Raw genomic sequence first — 18,004 nt, 5'->3', positions numbered from 1 at the left:
CTGTAGTGAGGACATCAAGGAAGTAGACCAGCGAGGCTGAGATTCACAGGAAAATTACATTTAAACAGGAGGACAATGGGAGAGAAGAGTAAAATATGGGAGAATCATGAGATAAGGGTTGATTGCCTACTAACTCTCAAATTGCTGGCTGCCACAGTAGTAAAGGGATAGGAAGAGAGTAAAGACCTTTGACGCTTCTCTTTCTATCCTTATTTTTACTATTATAATCAAGTGGGGTTTGTTCTCCATCTTATTTTACGTTCATTTTCAATCCCTGTTTTTATGTTCAATCTAAAACCAGTCTGCGATACAAAGGGTCAGCATGTCTATGTCCTTGCTTTTGCCATGTTGTTTGTTCAGGCATTGCTCAACCAGCCCTCATGGGTCAAGGTCCAGCCACTAGAAGCTCCCTGGTGAGTTTCCCTTCCAGATCTGGCTTCTCTTTCCCTGTCCTGCCCGAGATGCTGCTGTTTGTGCTCGGTCAATTCATGTGAGATCTGTGAATCACTGTTAGTCAGTCACCCACCTCTGGGACTAATTTATCTTGGGAGACCCTGCCAAGAACTATTGCTCCCGACAACACAGGTCCCAGCATCACAGGGATGCAGAAATCCGTTGCCATGTTAAGGTAGTGATTCTTGGAGTGGTACCATTAGCTCACTCTTTAAAAAAAGCAAAACAAAGAGCTGTTGTTGGAGTTTTGACCTCTTGAGACTTTTTCGGTTGTCTATGCACCTTGGAAGTAGATGAAGATGTGCCAGAATTCTAATCTGTCTTAGCTAAAATTGTACTCATTTTGACAATTTAACACGTAACTGCAGTCAAGGCAGAAAACCACCTGACTAAAAGGAAATTGTGCTACAACATGTCAGTGACATGTTCCGTGTGACAGTGGTGCTGTGCATTATTGGGCTTATGTTGAAACCAGTGTGTTTTTGTGTTGAGGGCCATCATCGCAGGGGAACAGAGGCCATCAGGAACAAACAAGTCTGACAGATTCATTACCATTGCAACTCAAGATATATTGGTTTATCAATCACAAACCTGGGCACTGACATCCCCCTCAGGATGAGATGAGAGCCATTGCCATGAACCCGTTGACCCTGTGACCCAGACACTCTTTTTGCCCCAGCCCAGTCACACAAGACATGATTCAGCCCAGTAAGACATTGTGTGAAATATTTGTCCTATGTTCAATCTCTTTATTTAGTCATGCTATGTTCAGGCCTAAGAAAATGACTCCTGAAGTCCAAATTCAAAAGCAGTGACACTGCCAACTGGAAGCAGTAAACTGCCCATATAATTTCTCCTTGGTGCTGAATAAACTCCATCTTCCAAAAATTGCTCTGGACTATCATGTCTATTGTTTAATTTATTTCTTTTTGTTAGTTAGTTTGTTGAGATAAAAAGTCAATACACTGACACAACAATCAGAGAAAGACAAGAACAGAAAAAACATTAAGAACATTGACATCATCAGAACAGGTTATCTTAGCTATCAGAATCAGAATCAGAATCAGAAATACTTTATTGATCACCAAGGGGAAATTGTTGTTGTTGATGTTAGCGTTGGCAATGTTCTATATAGCAAACTACAGGGCACCCCTGCCCGGCCCCTTGTAAGTGAAGAAGGATCGAGGCACCATCAGTGAACTCCAGAATGGGTCGGCACGGTGTGTCCAGTAGAATCAGCATAGGTTACTGTTCGTCATGTCTATTGTGAGGATGCTTAATTGTGGCACCATTTAAGATATGAACAAATGTAGCCATAACGCTGTTGACAAATTTCCTTGCTTCTTAAGAAAACATTATCTTCATGCCAAGGTGCCAGAGGTCAAGCTGGTGCAGGTCCTCCTTCATCATTGTGACTTCGGGCTCTTCCTTGTGGGGAGTGGGAAAAGAAGGGCGGAAGACCTTTCCTCTACAGTCCATCACAGTCAAAGCAACAGACAGTGACATGCAGCACCCTGAGGTTGCTTCCCCAGCTCCAGAGTCACATCATAAAAAATATGAAGTTAACTCAAAATGGCTGGACCAGTTGTTTTTATGTTGACAATACGGAAAAAGGTAGCAATACCTCAAAATTTAGATGACAGTCTGTAAACATACACTATATTGCCAAAAGTACTGGCTCACCTGCCTTGATTCCCGTATGAACTTAAGTGACATCCCATTGTTAATCCATAGGGTTTAATATGACATCGGTCCACCCTTTGCGGCTATAACAGCTTCCAATTCTACCAGAAGCACATTTGTGAAGTCACACACTTATGTTAAACGAGAAGGCATGGCTCTCAGTCTCTGCTGTAATTCATCCCAAAGGTGTTCTATCGGGTTGAGGTCAGGACTCTGTGCAGGCCAGTCAAGTTCATCCACACCAAACTCTCTCATCCATGTCTTTATGGACCTTGCTTTGTGTACTGGTGCACAGTCATGTTGGAACAGGAAGGGGCCATCCCCAAACTGTTCTCACAAAGTTGGGACCATGGACTTGTCCAAAATCTCTTGGTATCCTGAAGCATTCAGAGTTCCTTACACTGGAAATGAGGGGCCAAGCCCAGCACCTGAAAAACGACCCCACACCATAATACCCCCTCCAGCAAACTTGACACTTGGCAAAATGCAGTCAGACAAGTACCGTTCTCCTGGCAAACGCCAAACCCAGACTCATCCATCAGATTGCCAGTTGCCGAGACGCAATTTGTCACTCCAGAGAACGCTTCTCCATTGCTCTAGAGTCCAGTGGCGGCCTGCTTTACACCACTCCATCCGACGCTTTGCATTGCACCTGGTGATGTATGGCTTGGATGCAACTGCTCTGCCATGGAAAGCCATTCCATGAAGCTCTCTACGCACTGTTCTTGAGCTAATCTGAGGGCCACATGAAGTTTGGATTTCAGCAGCGATTGACTCTGCAGAAAGTTGCCGACCTCTGCTCACTATGCGCCTCAGTGGATGCTGAAGCAGATTTTCTAATTTCTTGTTTGGTATATTTAATAATAATAATAATAATAAAAATTATAAATACATTAGATACCATCACATTGTAACTTAGCTTATTAATGCTAACTTATTAAAAGCATAAGTGACATCCAACTAAATGACTCATAACTAAAATTATGTTAAAAATTTAAATTCACTTTGATTGATGGCTTCAAATTGTTTGTAAGACATTTGTTAAGTAACAGTGGAAAAATGTCTAGTCTTGCAAATTACCACCATTTTATATCAAACAAATATTGAAGCACTTTTAATTTTGTGTAGTATACACTCAATAACAAATTAATCAGCATTTCAAGTTTTGTTGAGTAGTTTCAGGTTAATTTACCGCAAGTAATGTAAGCTGGGAGACTGCGTACCAACTGGAAGGCCACCGGGTAAGACGGCTAGCAACAGAGAGTAGCTTATGACCTAGCTTCCTAGCCTTAGCTACCTTGGTAGCTTCGAGCTAGATGTGTGTATTTCAGCAACCATGCCTGCCTCAGCTCCACTGACCTTCCAACCCATTTTTGGACTCGCCAGGAGTCAAGCATTGCAAAGACAGTGACATCCAGTGCCTGAGCTTCACAAAGACTCTTGAGAATCTTATGGGTGACATCATGGACAAACAGTTTTTCCATCTCGAGTCAATAAATATTTAATTATTGTAACTGTCTTTCCAATCAATATTAATATTAATCACTAACAGCAGCTAATTCTTTTAACTTCACAATTCAGAATTCATTTGGAAAGTAAACAACAGTTTTTGAGGTACACATTTGAATTTTCAGTGATTAACAGAGATAGAGTGCACACAAATGTGTTTTTCCTACTTTAAAAAGAAAGATTAAAGATATTTTAGGCAATGTGTGGTTCAGAAGGTGCTTTGATTAGTTGTTTATACCACACCAGAGGCCAGATATGTAAAAGTCAGTGGCAGCTGACGACTGATAATTGTGAAAGGCCATGAAAGTGGACATTTTCAATATATGAAGATATGAGATATATGAAGAATATTGAAGTGAATATTAATAAACATGTTTTCTAATCATGAATACAATAAGCGGTCAGGATGAACCAAGACAGACACTTTTTACTGAAGTTGGTTTTGTAATGTAAATATATGACATGCAGTGGACATGAGATTCATCTTCAGTGTCGATTGAATCACTGACATAACAGCACTTCAAATAATGAGTCAAAAGAGCTTAGAATTATCATGCAAATTCATGCAAAAGTCTTATTTAGTACTTTGCATTTACTCTTATTTATTTCATATCACTTTGAATGATGAAACTTTCATCTTTTTCTTAAATCCATTGACAAATAATGGAGGCCCTGAGTGAAAACTGCTGTAAGAGACAGATCATTTCACCGTTCATTATTTCCTTACAGGACTGTTTAAAGCTTTGTGTGCTGTAGCAAGGGAAGCAAAGATCAAGACTTTAAAAGGACTATAAATATTCACACAGACAAAAATGTGTTCTCGCATTCAACGCAGAGAATACAGAACAGTAATAACTGAATATATAGAGCAAAAGAGCCACTCATTGAGATATATGGATCCTACATTTATTAATAGACATACAGATTGTGTTTACACACTGTTCAAAGGGTTATCAGTGCACTGGTTCAACATACAGATGTACAGGTTTATGCACAGTACAGTGACAATGTGTATGTAAATATATGACACGCAGTGGACGTGAGATTCATCTTCAGTGCCGAACGAATCATAATGAGTCAAAAGAGCTTAGAATTAGTGAAATCACCTTGAAATATTTTTCCAGAAATGATCATTCTGAAAGCTGATCGAAACCAGCTGTAAAAGAAAGCATAGACCAATGGATTGAGCATTGAATTTGACCATCCGAGCCACTTAAATGCTGTAATTATAGGGACTGGTATTATATAATTACTCAAAGGGTTAAAGGTCACAGACAGAACAAAAGGGGTCCCACAGATGAAAAAAATTCCCATCACAATAGCCAGAGTTTTGGTGGCCTTTCTCTCCATCTTACTGACAGTTGCTCCAGCCTTTGTGCTCTGACAGGTTGTTTTCTGAATGCTGTATGCCTGTCTCTGTGCCACCATCAGAATCTTTAGGTAGATGGTGGACATTATGATTGCTGGGAGGTAAAATCCAAAAACTGTTGTGATAATTGCTGAACTTGTATTTTGAAATAAAACACACTTCCTGTTAGATTGTCCATGGTTCACTCCCCGAATTGTGATGACAATTCCAAGTAGAGCCGAAAAAGTCCAGGTCACCAGGATCATGATCGCAATAACATGGACATTTATTTTTGTTCTATACCTCAGAGGCTGACACACAGCATAATATCTGTCAACAGAAATGAAACACAAGTTCAAAACAGATGATGCACACAGAAAGAGGTCAAAGCTACCTCGGATCTTACAGAGTAAATCTTGAAGATACCAACATGAGAGTACAGTCAGTATTGCACTAAAAGGCAACACAAAAACGCCAACAAGCAGGTCAGCCACAGCCAAAGAGAGGATGAGGTAGTTTGTCGGGGTGTGGAGCTGTTTGAAGTAAACAATGGAGGTTATCACAAAAAGGTTTCCACACATTGTAAGAACAGATAAGAAGCCAATGAAAATACACAATAAATATGAAGAGGTGACAGCTGTTAAGTCAGACACATTTGCTGATTCATTACAGAGATGTTTGTCCTCAGCAACATCATCAGACTTGTTAACAAAGAATTTAGGTTCCATGCTTATATGGTCATCAACGCTCACATAATATTTGGAAAAACATGTCTTCAATCAAGAAAACAACACAACAGTATCCAGTTTGCAGCAGACAGACATCTCAAGTTAATCTCAGTGCTCTGTATGTTTAATACCACGCCTATTGATCCTGGCTTGTGCATCTGTAGTACGAACAGTCTTTGGTCTCTGTGCCGCTGAGCACACATGGATTACATTCATTATCGTGGGCTCATTTGCATATTATGTTCAAGGGAGTGGCATTTTATGTTGGTCAGTATGATGAGTTATCATACAGCTCCTGGTGCATGTGTTTAATCTCCCATACAAATACACAATTTTAAGTTGCCTCTTAAATTAATTACTGTATCTTCACCTTGTATTTCACTGTACAGCCCTGTGTTGTAGGATGATAAATAAACGAACCTTCTACCTTGTAAACATGGTCCAGGGTATTGCTTCCCCTGGTGGGTATTGGACACGCTGATGGAATTTAGGTACAACAGTTCTGAGGTTCATTTTAATTATAGGCACAATAAAAACCATCTTGCTGTTTTGTCATGTGACTGTTGATGACCTCATAGAGTACAGGTACGGTAGTGCATTTTTTTTAAATTTGCATGTAGAGGAATGCAAACAGAAGTAAAAACGCTGATGAATTGTCTGGGCAGATAATATGATCGACATCTCAACATCAAAAACTCAACATCTGGGCAACATGGTCCAATTACTTTGACTGCGTTTGAGCACCAAGCATCATTAATGTGAATGCAGAGTACACCTCCTCTAGACTTGGTCGAGCCTGGCGTTGTGCTGATGCTGAACACTGTCCAATAGCTGGATCCAAGGTTTTGTGATGTAGCCAGGAGTCTCTCAGTGGCCAAGACATCATGATCAATCATATCAAATGCTGCTCTTCGGTCTAAGACGACAAGAACTCAGACCTCATTTTCATCAGTGTTCAGTCTGAGGTTTATTCTGAGGGGTATATTCTAATGACTGAAATACCTCCAGGATGTTGTTTTACAAAACAAGTAAATTTGGACTGAAACCTTTTCCAGTATCTTACTGATGAATGAAAGGTTTGATATCGGCCTATACTACACTGAGTGCATGACCATCGAGGTTGGGTTTCTTTAGTAATAGTTTTACACTGCTGTTTTAAACACATTGGGGAAGATGCCTCTTTGTACAGATGTATTTATACTATATGAAAGTGCTGTAGGGACATGAAGTGGATGAGATCGAATCAGTGACAGTCTTGCAGAGCTCAGTCAATGTAATGCAGGTGAATTTTGCCATGATTACATTTATTTAACAGGGTTTGTTGAGGTCATCTGTGTTCACATCAGAAGCAATACTGGCTCTAATTGAGGTTATTTTGTTTTTTAAGAATGATGCAAGCTCTTTACAATATGATGCAGAGAACTGTGGACAGGTGGGGGCGGTGCTGAGTAGCTGCTCAATAGAGGGGAATAATATTCTCCACTATTGTTCCAGCATTTCCTGTAATAATCTCATAAAAGTAATCCTTTCTTGCCAAATGTATTGCTTTGTTATAGTCATGGTTTAATAGCGAATATCAGTGAACTGTGAGCACACTTTTGTTTCAGCTGTTCAACAGATTCCCTTATCCTGTAGTGGAGCAACAGTATTTAAGGCAGATGGCATGGTATTGTTGAAGTGTTCAATCATGTCATTTAAAGAACAGCCATAGCTGTGTGACTCGGATGATTTCCTAATATTGCAGAACTTCGCTACAGCCTTGCAATCAAGGAATCTCTTGAACCAAAAAATCCCCTTTACTCTTTATTGAGATTAGGCTTGCAACAGAAAACACAGTGATGGTCAGAAATCGGTCATTCTAATACTGAAACATTGTCAGTGTTTAAACCTGTTGTCATTTCTGAGTCCAGAAAGTTACCATGCTGATAAGTGGCTTCATTTACTTGTTGGGTGAGATCAAAATTGTCCAGTACATTCACATGATCCATATCTTTCAGTGATTTGATTTGTTGATATGAATATTCAGATCTCCATTCAGGATTAATCCATCATATCTAGTGACACCAAGTCTGATCAACTGAGACATCCTGCATAAACACCACTTAATATTTTGGTGGGTGACACACCATGCGGATATCTGACTTCTGTCCTCTTTTCCCCCATTGAGCTCCTGTGTTATGGCTCTCCTTTGTCTCCTGTCTGTCTGTCTGTCCCCTGTTTGTCAGGTCTGAATCTGTGTCACTGTGGGGCATGGCCGACAGATTGGGCCAAGCCTCTTCTCCTCTTGAGCACAGCTGTGCTCAATGAAGCAATCAAGACTCACCTGCCTACAAAGTATATAAGCACCAGGTTTTCAGCCCCCAATCATCTGTCGCTAAGTACCTTTTGTCAGTTTTACCTTGTCTACTACCTGCCTTTCTGACCTTCCATCTTATATATGACTTTCTCTGTCTCTGTCAAGGTCACATTAAAAACAAACAAATAAATAAAAAACAAATCCAACAAATTAAGCAGGTTTTTCATTGTCTTTATGTCATTAGGCCTCACTGAAGCACGTCTGAGCACGTTTGAATCTCAGGATGTAAATGCACCGGACCTCTTCGCGGAATTGAGGATATTTCAAGAGATAATCCCAAAGGGAACAACTACAGCACTTAAAACACTTTGTTACCTTGAAGGGATTGAAGGAACTTTCCCTAACTGTGAGATTGTGTTCAGGATCCTATTGACTTTTCCAGTAACATAGTAGTGACATTGGGCGAGCGAAGCTTTTCAACTGTTTCTGACTGTTATACTTAATTGCGCATACATGTCAAAGAGCAGGGCCTCGCATTTCAAGTTCGCACAGGGCCTGGTACCCCCCCACCCCACGATGGCCCTGGCTCTGACTGTAATGAAAACAGAGGAGCAGGTCAGCCACAGCAAGACAGAGAATAAGATAGTTTGTGGGAGTGTGGAGCTGTTTGAAGTAAATGATGGAGATTATTACAAGAAGACTTCCACATATAGTGACAGCACATAAAGAGCCAAGTATAACAGATAATAAAACACATACTGTCGAAGTGCTGCTTAGCAATATGTAAGATGAATTGTCTAATTCATAGCAAGAATGTAGATCATTGACAACATAAGTTCTATTAAAAATGGCTTCTGGTTCCATGCTTCTCACCTCCTGCATCAATAATACTGATAATTTATAGGTTTAAAGAAACTTCCTTACAAGCTTTCTCAGAAAAAGAGCACCATTTTAACTTCACTGACTCTGTACGTCTCTCTCATTAAACTCTTGACCAGTCACTCTTGAACTTGCATGAAACATAAAATGTCTTTAGACTATAACACTAAAAACACACTCATACTGACAACGTTCTGCACACACACACAACTTACATTTTAGCAGACTACAGGTGGTTACACGACTGATTTCCACTTTTAACCTTGCAAGACAAAAGCTTTTAGGATGAGGACATACTACAAATGTAAAGCTATCTCAGAGTACTTTGGCACTGGTTCCTGTGGTGTAAACTTCCTTAATTCACTGAAGAGCAGGACAGGGCTGCTATCATTACACATGACATTATGCCACCAAGTCCGCCTGCGGTGCAGGTCAAGGTGGATGAATGGGTCCGGCACAGGACTTTCACACTAGAGACTAGGGTTTGTGTCCCATGTGGAACTTATTTTCATATTGTTGACTTGTTATTTTAAGACTTGGTTCAGTTATTATTTTCAGTTTCATTCACCTGTTTTAATACAGAAATGTCATTATATTTAACCAAAATCCCAATCTTTCCCTAACCTTGCCGCAGTGCATTTTTTGCCCAAACCTAACCACAGACAGGAATCTGGACACACATCCTGGATTCTGGTGTCACAGTCCTGAACTTTGTCACAACTGTAATTATGAAAACACATAAGTAACATACAGACATAATATCTAGGAGACAGGGCCAACAGGTCAATCGAGGATGATGGTGCTTTGAATGGGATGAGCTAGTTTCATTTTAGCAACAGGTTAGGTGTTCACCACTATAACCTGGAAAGTCAGAGTCCATTGACAGATATTTAATTTGACTATTACTCTTCTGTTGTGTGAGTATGTGCACAGAAACTGAACTCAATGATGTCAATGAAGAATTCTACTGAGACTGACTCATCATTCTTACACTTAAGAAAAGTTTTGGTTTGTTATTCAGTCAGTAAACAGAATGTATTACCCAAACTATAACAAAGGTTATTCTCAGACGTCATGTTTGTTCCTTGTTCCTCATTAAATTGGACTCTGTGGGTCTATTATGTCATTATTCAGATCATTAAGTGGCCATGAGTTTGTTTTGCTCTATTAGTTCTGCTATTGCTAGAAAACCAAAAGGCCCCAGGTTGAGGAGGTGAGAAGTGTGCTTGTGTGTGTGTGTGTGTGTGTGTGTGTGTGTGTGTGTGTATGTGCTTGTGACAAAGGCAGCCTAGGGACCAATAACAACACCATACATTCACACCTCTAATTGAAGGTTCTTGCATCACATCGTCTAGCTCGAGACATAACAATGAAGCCATAAGTGGGAATTCGGATCAACATGCATTAAACTTTTGATTTTGAAAAATATGCTACCCATATCAGGAAAAATAAACATACAGTGATAAAAGTATACAAGGCAAACAAACTGTATAGCCAACTGAACTGTTCTGTTCTGTCCCAGAAAGTCAATTTAAAAAGGAACCTATGTTATTCACAGTAGCTTCTCAGGCCTGCTGGAGGTGGACTGCTTCTCTTATTCGATTCGAGCATTCAGAGTTACTGACTGTGAACTTCCTTGACCTCTCCTGACCCAGCTGGCATCATCATTCACACGCACCTCAGTATGCACATCAACAAACAACCATATCACCATCCATAATGCTACAGCTCTCTTTCTGACTGTCTTCAGTTTAGTAGCAAAGTCTTTTGCTGGTTCAGACTGTTTTGTTCAATTAATAAAAAAATGAGACTGTCCTCCCAAATAGAACAGCAGTATCAGTTACTTCGACAAGAACCCCAAAACAAGTTGCTATAATAATTCTGACTAACAATTATGATGATGTCATTTGCCATTTAATTTGGACAATTAGGCCCATACAAGGAGTCTTTCTATGGCTTTTGCTTCAGTGAGTACATATTGTAATATGGACAAATGTACATATACATAGTTGTTTTTCTATTCTGTACCCTTTGTACTGTTTTTATTTTGACCTCTTTATGCCAATGTGCGTGCTCTTTGAAATGCTTGCTGGCTGTAACGACTAAATTTCCCCGGTGTGGGATCAATGAACTGGCACAGGCTGAATACACTACAGACAGAAGGATAAAGGTTTCATGTCCTTGAAAAAACATCTTAGGATGTCTACCAAAATGATAAATCAGATATTTAGAACCTCCCTCTGCAACTGGACCCTGGACTTAAACAAACACACCTCCACCACCCTGACCCTGAACACCGACGTCCCACAGGGCGTGTGCTGAGGCCTCTCCTCTACTCCCTCTTCACCCATGACTGCGTGCCTGTGCATGGCTCCAACTCAATTCAATTCAATTCAATTCAATTCAATTCAATTCAATTCAATTCAATATTCCTTTATTTGTCCCGCGAGGGGAAACTCCAGAATACAGCAGCATCAGTAAAGATTAATATAAGAAGTGCATGCAAATTAGAAACAAAAACAGTATATACAAAAGAGTGAGGATTTTAAATAAAAATAAAAAGAAAGAAATTGTAAAAAATTGTAAGAAATTGTAGATAGTATTTACAGACTGTTATGTACATGTTTTTATTGCACAGCTTATTGCCCAGACTATTGCACTGATTACTTGGAGTAGTTTTTATTGTACAGTCTGACAGCTGCAGGGAGGAATGACCTGCGATACCGCTCTTTCACACACTTTGGATGTAGCATCCTGTCACTGATGGAGCTCCTCAGTGCTGTGAGTGTGTTTTGGAGGGGGTGGGAGTCATTGTCTGTCATGGAGGACAGACCTCCTCCACCAGTTCCAGAGGGCATCCCAGGACAGAGCTGGCCTTCTTGATAAGTTTGTCCAGCCTCTTCCTGCCAGCTGTAGTGATGCTGCTCCCCCAGCAGACTACACCATGCACCCCAAAAGACCTCAGCCTCCTGAGCAGATAGAGTCTGCTCTGTCCTTTTTTGTAAAGTGCAGTGGTGTTATGAGTCCAATCCAGTTTGTTGTTCAGATGAACACCCAGGTACTTACAAGATGTCACCATCTCAATGTCCCTTCCCTGGATGTTTACTGGTGTTGGTGAAGAGTGCGGGCGCCGAAGAAAGTCCACAACCAGCTCCTTGGTTTTACCCGCGTTAATCTGGAGGTGGTTCTGCTGGCACCAGTCCACAAAATCCTGGATGAGTCCTCTGTATGACCTGTTGTCCCCATCTGTGATGAGGCCGACAATGGCAGAGTCATCAGAGAACTTCTGCAGGTGGCAAGTAGGTGACAGGTGGGAAAAGTCTGCTGTATAGAGGGTGAAGAGGAATGGTGCCAGCACCGTTCCTTGGGGGGCCCCCACACTGCAGAGGACAGTCCCTGACACACAGTCCCGTGTCCTCACATACTGTGGGCGGTTGGAAAGGTAGTCCACTATCCAGCATGTGAGGTCCACCCCTGAAAGCTCCAGCTTGTGTCTCAGGATGGCAGGCCTGATGGTGTTAAAAGCACTGCTAAGGTCCAGGAAAAGGACCCGAACAGAGCTCCCAGGCAATTCCAGGTGAGATAGAGCTGGATGGAGGAGGAAGATGAGGGCATCGTCCACTCCGATGCCAGGCTGATACGCGACCTGCAGCGGGTCCATGGACGAGCTCACCAGGGGGCGCAGGTGGGCAAGGACCAGCCGCTCCAGGGCCTTCATGAGGTGGGATGTTAGGGCCACCGGCCTGTAGCAGCTAGGGTCCTTGGGATGTGGGGTCTCTGGGGCCATCCGGTCCTGGGGCCTTCCTGATCTTTAACCTCCTGAGTTGATTCCTCACCTGGAGAGCTGTGAGGGACAAGTTGGAGCAGGGGGGCTGAGTGTCTTGTGAAGTGGATGGGGGGGCTGGGAGGAGCAGTGGGGGGTGGCGTTGATTGCGGTGAGCTGAATACTGTGGTGGGGGGGGGGGGGTACTCGGGCAGGGTGCTGGCAGATCAAAAGATGGCCGCTGCAGTGCTGGTGCAGCTGGGGGAGGGGCAGATGTTTCTTCAAACCTACAGAAGTAGGTGTTCAGCTCATCTGCCCCCTTTGGATCCCCAGCCGCCTGGGAGTTTGGCTCCTGGTGACCTGAGATGGTTTTCAGGCCTCTCCAGACTCCCCTGGTGTTGTTCTCCTGCAGCTGTTCCTCCATTCTCTTTCTGTATCTGTCCTTCCCCTCCCTGATACTCCTTCTTAGCTCCCTCTGAACAGTTTTCAGCTCCTCTTTGTTCCCTGACTTAAAGGCCCTCTTCTTCTCCTTTAAGAGAGCCTTAATGTCAGGATTGATCCAGGGTTTGTGACACCGTACAGTCCTGGTGGGTACAGTGTTCTCCACACAGAAGTTTATGTAGTCCATGATGCTGTCTATCAGACTGTCAATGTCCTCCTCATGAGAGTCACTTAATATATCCCACATTGTTGTATCCAAGCAGTCCTTCAGAGCCTCTTCCGCCTCATCAGACCACCTCTTCACTGTGCAGGACACAGCTGGTTGCCTGTTAACAAGGGACTTGTATACAGGCAAGAGATGAACCAGGTTGTGATCAGCTCTTCCTAGAGGGGGGAGTGGTGATGATTCATATGCCTCCTTGGTGTTGGCATAGAATAAGTCCAGTGTTTTATTGTCTCTGGTGGCACATGTGACATACTGGATGAATTTGGGCAGAGTGGAGGACAGAGAGGCATGATTAAAATCCCCGGAGATCAGTAAGAGGGCCTGTGGTTTCTGAGTCTGCAGCCTGCTGATCACGGTGTTGATGACGTCACAAGCTGCATCAGCATTAGCAGAGGGAGGGATATACACAGCCACCACTATGACATGCGAACTCCATCATCATCAAGTTTCATCATCCATCATCAAGTTTGCACATGACACCACAGTGATAGGTCTGATTAACAACAACCACGAGTCAGCCGTCAGCGATGAGATTCAGCAGCTGGCGATGTGGTGCTCCGACAACAACGTGACCCTCAACACCAAGAAGACTAAGGAGCTGATTGTGGACAGCAAAAAAACTAAAGGCTGCAGTCACACCCCCATTCAGATTGACGGGGCTGAGGTTGAACGTGTCTCCAGCTTCAAGTTCCTGGGTGTCCACATCTCCGAGGACCTCTCCTGGACCCTCAACTCCTCCACCCTGATAAAGAAGGCTAAACAGTGCCTCTACTTCCTGAGGAGACTGAAGAAAGTTAACCTGGCTCGTCAAATCCTAGTTAATTTCTACCGCTTCACCATCGAGAGCATCCTGACCAGCTGCATCACTGCAACTGCACAGATCATCAAGGGTACAGGTAAATGTTTAAAAGGCTAAAGTATCGTCATGTATCCTGTTTCCATGTTTGTATCATGAGAAAGGAGTCTATTTTGTAATTTACCTCGTTACCTTTGTATCGTTCATATGCTTTTTCAAAGGGCTAATCTATGAAGCACAAGGCTAGCAAAGAGAGCTGTCGTCCACACCCCCTTAAACTAGCGCCCTTGGTACAGTATGCGGATTGAGGTATGAAACATTGATTGTATGTGTAGCAGTATGATATGCTGCTGGGGCTGAATACCGGTGGGTCGGCTGCTCCGTATTATACCTGGCGCATTAGCCTATCGGTGCAGAGGGCGAAGGTATAAAAGGTAGACTGTGTCCCTCCCTCATCCTCTCTCACTTCCTGGCACGAAGGCTCTTCCGCTTCTCAGCCTTCCACTTCCTCCTCTCTTCTCCGTGCAGGTAGGTACGCGGCTGCATACCGGCAGGGCATTTTTTAGCTCACATTAGCCTATTAAATGGTTCGGCTGTGTGTTTTTGTTTTAAGTGGTCCATCGCGGTTAAGGGGATGGTGGCGATCTTCCTTGTTGGCCCTTTGTATTAGGCAGAAAGGAGACCAGGTACGGACTCATTAATGTAGGTGTAGCCTAGCAATAGCCAGCTAGCCCAGGTGCTAAAAGCCTCACCGGTCTGTGTTCACAGCGGCGCTAAGGCATCACCGGCTCACCACAGATGCTCCTCTTTGCACCGAGCCGTGCAGAGCCTCTTCATCTCTCTCCCCACTGACTGAACTCCTGTCGATCCGGACCAGGGAACCAAATCTGGATGTTAAGATAAGTGCAGGAACGCTGCTGCTTCGCCGACCTTTGTTGCCTGTAGCTTGTGCATGCTGCTCCTGCTTCCGCTCCGCTCGCCACTGCTCGTCCAGCTTGCTACCGCTGCCACCGCTTCGTGTTGGGACTAGCCTGGAGTGGTTGTTCGGGCCCTGGTACTCCGGCCCAGCTCCTCTCCTAACATCGGGCCCCGGCAGTGGTTGCCCAGCCTGGACTGTGTGTGTGTGTGTGTGCGAGTGTGCGTGTGTGTGCGTGCGTGGTCGGGTGAGTGCGCGTGGGGGGGGGGGGGGGTGGCTCAGATGGGATAAGGCACTTTTCGCCTGCTTCTTCGCGTGCATGGTGTTATTTTGAATTCATTGGTTGGTTAATTATTATTTAATTTTCATTTCGAATTAAAATTTATGTACATTTGTTCTTTTGTATCTCTGGCCAGAGGCTTGTGTTCTTTGTTTCCCTTTTTTTTTGGTTTGTTTATTTGTTGTTGGTTTTCCGTTGTTTTCGAATACTTGCCTATTGTTGGGTTTTTTTAACGACATTGCAAACTAATTGTGTTCTCCCCTCTCCTTTCTAGTTGTTGGGAGCCGACGGTGGTGGTGGTGTCCCGGGTGGCGGTGTCCCGTGTGTGGTGTGATTTTGGAGTTTAGTTTGCGGTGTAATTCACTTTTGGGTTAGGTGTCACGTGTGAGTGGGGTGCTCCTCTTTTTTAAGTTGGACCTCCTCCCCCAGGTCTCCCCTGCACTGTCGGTAAGCTTCCCCGTTGGAGTGGAGTGTTAGCACCTTAGTTTCCTTTTAAAATTTGTTTTCTTTTTTTCGTGAGTGATTTGTTAATAACATAAACTTTTGACTACTTTGAACTACACCTCCTGCCCTTCTTTGTATAACTTACCTGCGTGCCTCTCTACTATAACCTCTACGATCCAGAATTCCCTGGGTGAAAATCCCAGGGTGGCGTTGTCGGTTTCCCTATTTCAAATTTTATATATACTCTGATCGTGTCCATAAGACTGTATCAGCTCTCGTACCGCCACATATTAGGGATGGGACGGTTAATGAAACCGAGCCGAACCGTTCGGGTCGGCCTTCCCGGTTCGGTGCGCGTGCGTGCCGTTCGAATCATACTCGCGCGCAACTTTGGGTATGTTGCGGGAAATCCGTTGTAGAGGAGGTGCGAACATGGCGAGCGGAGAAGACTCGGAGCTGGAGGATGCGCCAGCAGCGTTATATAGGTCTGGTGTGTGGGAGCATTTTGCATTCAGGGTGACCTATGAAGGCGGTAAGAAAGTTGTGGATAAAAGTGCCACAGTGTGCAAGTACTGTGGAACGCGTATCGCTTACGCTAACGGAAACACATCTAACATGTTGGCTCATCTGCGGAGACATCATCCCAGTGTGACCGTTGACAGTGCAAGAAGGAGGGGCGGGGAGCCGGGCAGAGAGCCGGGCAGGGCTGCACAACTTCTCCTCCCCGCGGCTTTTAAACAAACGTACACAGACGAGTCAGACAGGGCGAAGGGCATAACGAAAGCACTGGGGTGTTTCATCGCCAAAGATATGCAACCTTATGCCGTGGTTGAGGGTGCGGGATTTCAGTGCATGATAAGGCAATCGAGCCACGATATAAAATCCCCTCCCGCAAACACTTCAGCTGCACGGTAATTCCCGCACTTTATGAAGAGGTCCGACGGGGAATTGTGAAAGAGTTGTCTGACACAGCCTATGTTGCTCTTACTACGGATGGATGGACATCCAGGGCAACTGGATTATTTATTGTATTTTGTTTTGTTACTTTAGATAACACAGTGACACTTTAAGTTTGATTAAAAAAAAATAAAATACTCCAGCCTTATTTCTTTGATTGTATTTCAAACACTGCACTTCAATTTTCGAGTGGAAAATACTTAGCTTTTCATGAACCACTAATAGTCCATACGGAGTTGAAACATGTTACATGTTAGAAGAAACATGTTATTTTTGTGTTGATTTCAAAGGGACCTAAGTCTGATAGAGCCTATGCTTTACTTTATGTTGATGGTATATAATGTGAGTTGTAAAAACAGTAAAGTTAAATTCTTTCATAAGCACCAAGCGTCAGAGTTGTGAGAGCCGTTTTGGCGAAGCGTTTTATTTTAGATAGAGATATTGTTTTCCAAATAAATGAAAAGCATGTTGGAACTAGCAATATCTCCTCTCTTTCAGTGCCAGAATCTCACTTACCTTTAACCCAAGACCGTCACAATGATGTATCAAATGTCAGACTGCCTCATTCTTTCAGTTTTAACATTACTATACAAGACATAATTGATTTCTGAAACAATCAATGTACACCGAACCGAACCGAAAACCGTGACCACAAAACCGTGATACGAACCGAACTGCGGATTTTGTGAACCGTTCCACCCCTAGAAGGTGGAGGGCTTGACTAAAAAAAAAGGAAACATACAAAGGTGTCACACTTTTAGGTTGGCATTAAAATAAAACACTGCAAACAAAGCACACTAAAATATAAAAGAACACACAAGGGAATAAATAAGTCAAATCACACAGCCACCTTTTACACGGTAAAGCACAAGGCCACCTCTGTATGAATCAGCCAGTTTTAAAATGTAGTTACACAAAAACAAGCCTCACAACCCTAAAACAAGCTACAACCTTTGGTAAAATGTAAAACCAATTAAGAATATACTAAAAATATATAAATAATAAAAGATATATGTATAAATAGACTAAAATCACTGAATAAAACCTTGCACTTAAACCCAATAAAAGAAATTAAAACCTCAAGTGAGTTTCAACAAGCACAGTGGCAGTCACTGCTGCAAAGACACAAACGCAGGTTAGACAATCTTGCTGTCTGTGCGTTGCTTACTGAAACACTACAACAATAGTAAAATTACCTTGGCTGTACAACACCCGATCAACACTCAAGTTGACAGAGAGAAAGAGAGAGAGAGAGAGAAAGAGAGAGAAAGAGAGAGAGAGAGAG

The 18,004-nt window shown here is 42.9% G+C and overlaps 2 protein-coding genes across 2 annotated transcripts in view; one reads left to right on the top strand and one right to left on the bottom strand.

Moving 5' to 3' along the window:
* Window positions 1-18,004, top strand: part of LOC143316313 (uncharacterized) — a 242,668-nt gene that overhangs the window by 35,325 nt on the left and 189,339 nt on the right. The window lies entirely within an intron of this gene.
* Window positions 4,723-11,247, bottom strand: LOC143316281 (trace amine-associated receptor 1-like). The gene is made up of 2 exons (XM_076724161.1): window positions 11,185-11,247; window positions 4,723-5,766 (listed from the first exon to the last, which is right to left on the bottom strand). Exons 1-2 carry the CDS (start codon window positions 11,245-11,247, stop codon window positions 4,723-4,725), a joined length of 1,107 nt encoding a protein of 368 aa, XP_076580276.1.

Source organism: Chaetodon auriga, chromosome 23 (genome assembly GCF_051107435.1).
Source record: "Chaetodon auriga isolate fChaAug3 chromosome 23, fChaAug3.hap1, whole genome shotgun sequence".
Taxonomy (NCBI): Eukaryota; Metazoa; Chordata; class Actinopteri; order Chaetodontiformes; family Chaetodontidae; genus Chaetodon; species Chaetodon auriga.
This window is presented reverse-complemented; position numbering and strand designations above follow the sequence as displayed.

Coding starts and splice junctions, on each gene's coding strand:
- LOC143316281 (XM_076724161.1), bottom strand. CDS start 11,247: ATGGGTGAAGAGGGAGTAGAGGAGAGGCCTCAGCACACGCCCTGTGGG. Junction 5,767..11,184: donor GTGGGACGTCGGTGTTCAGG/GTCAGGGTGGTG, acceptor TCTTGATTGAAG/ACATGTTTTTCCAAATATTA.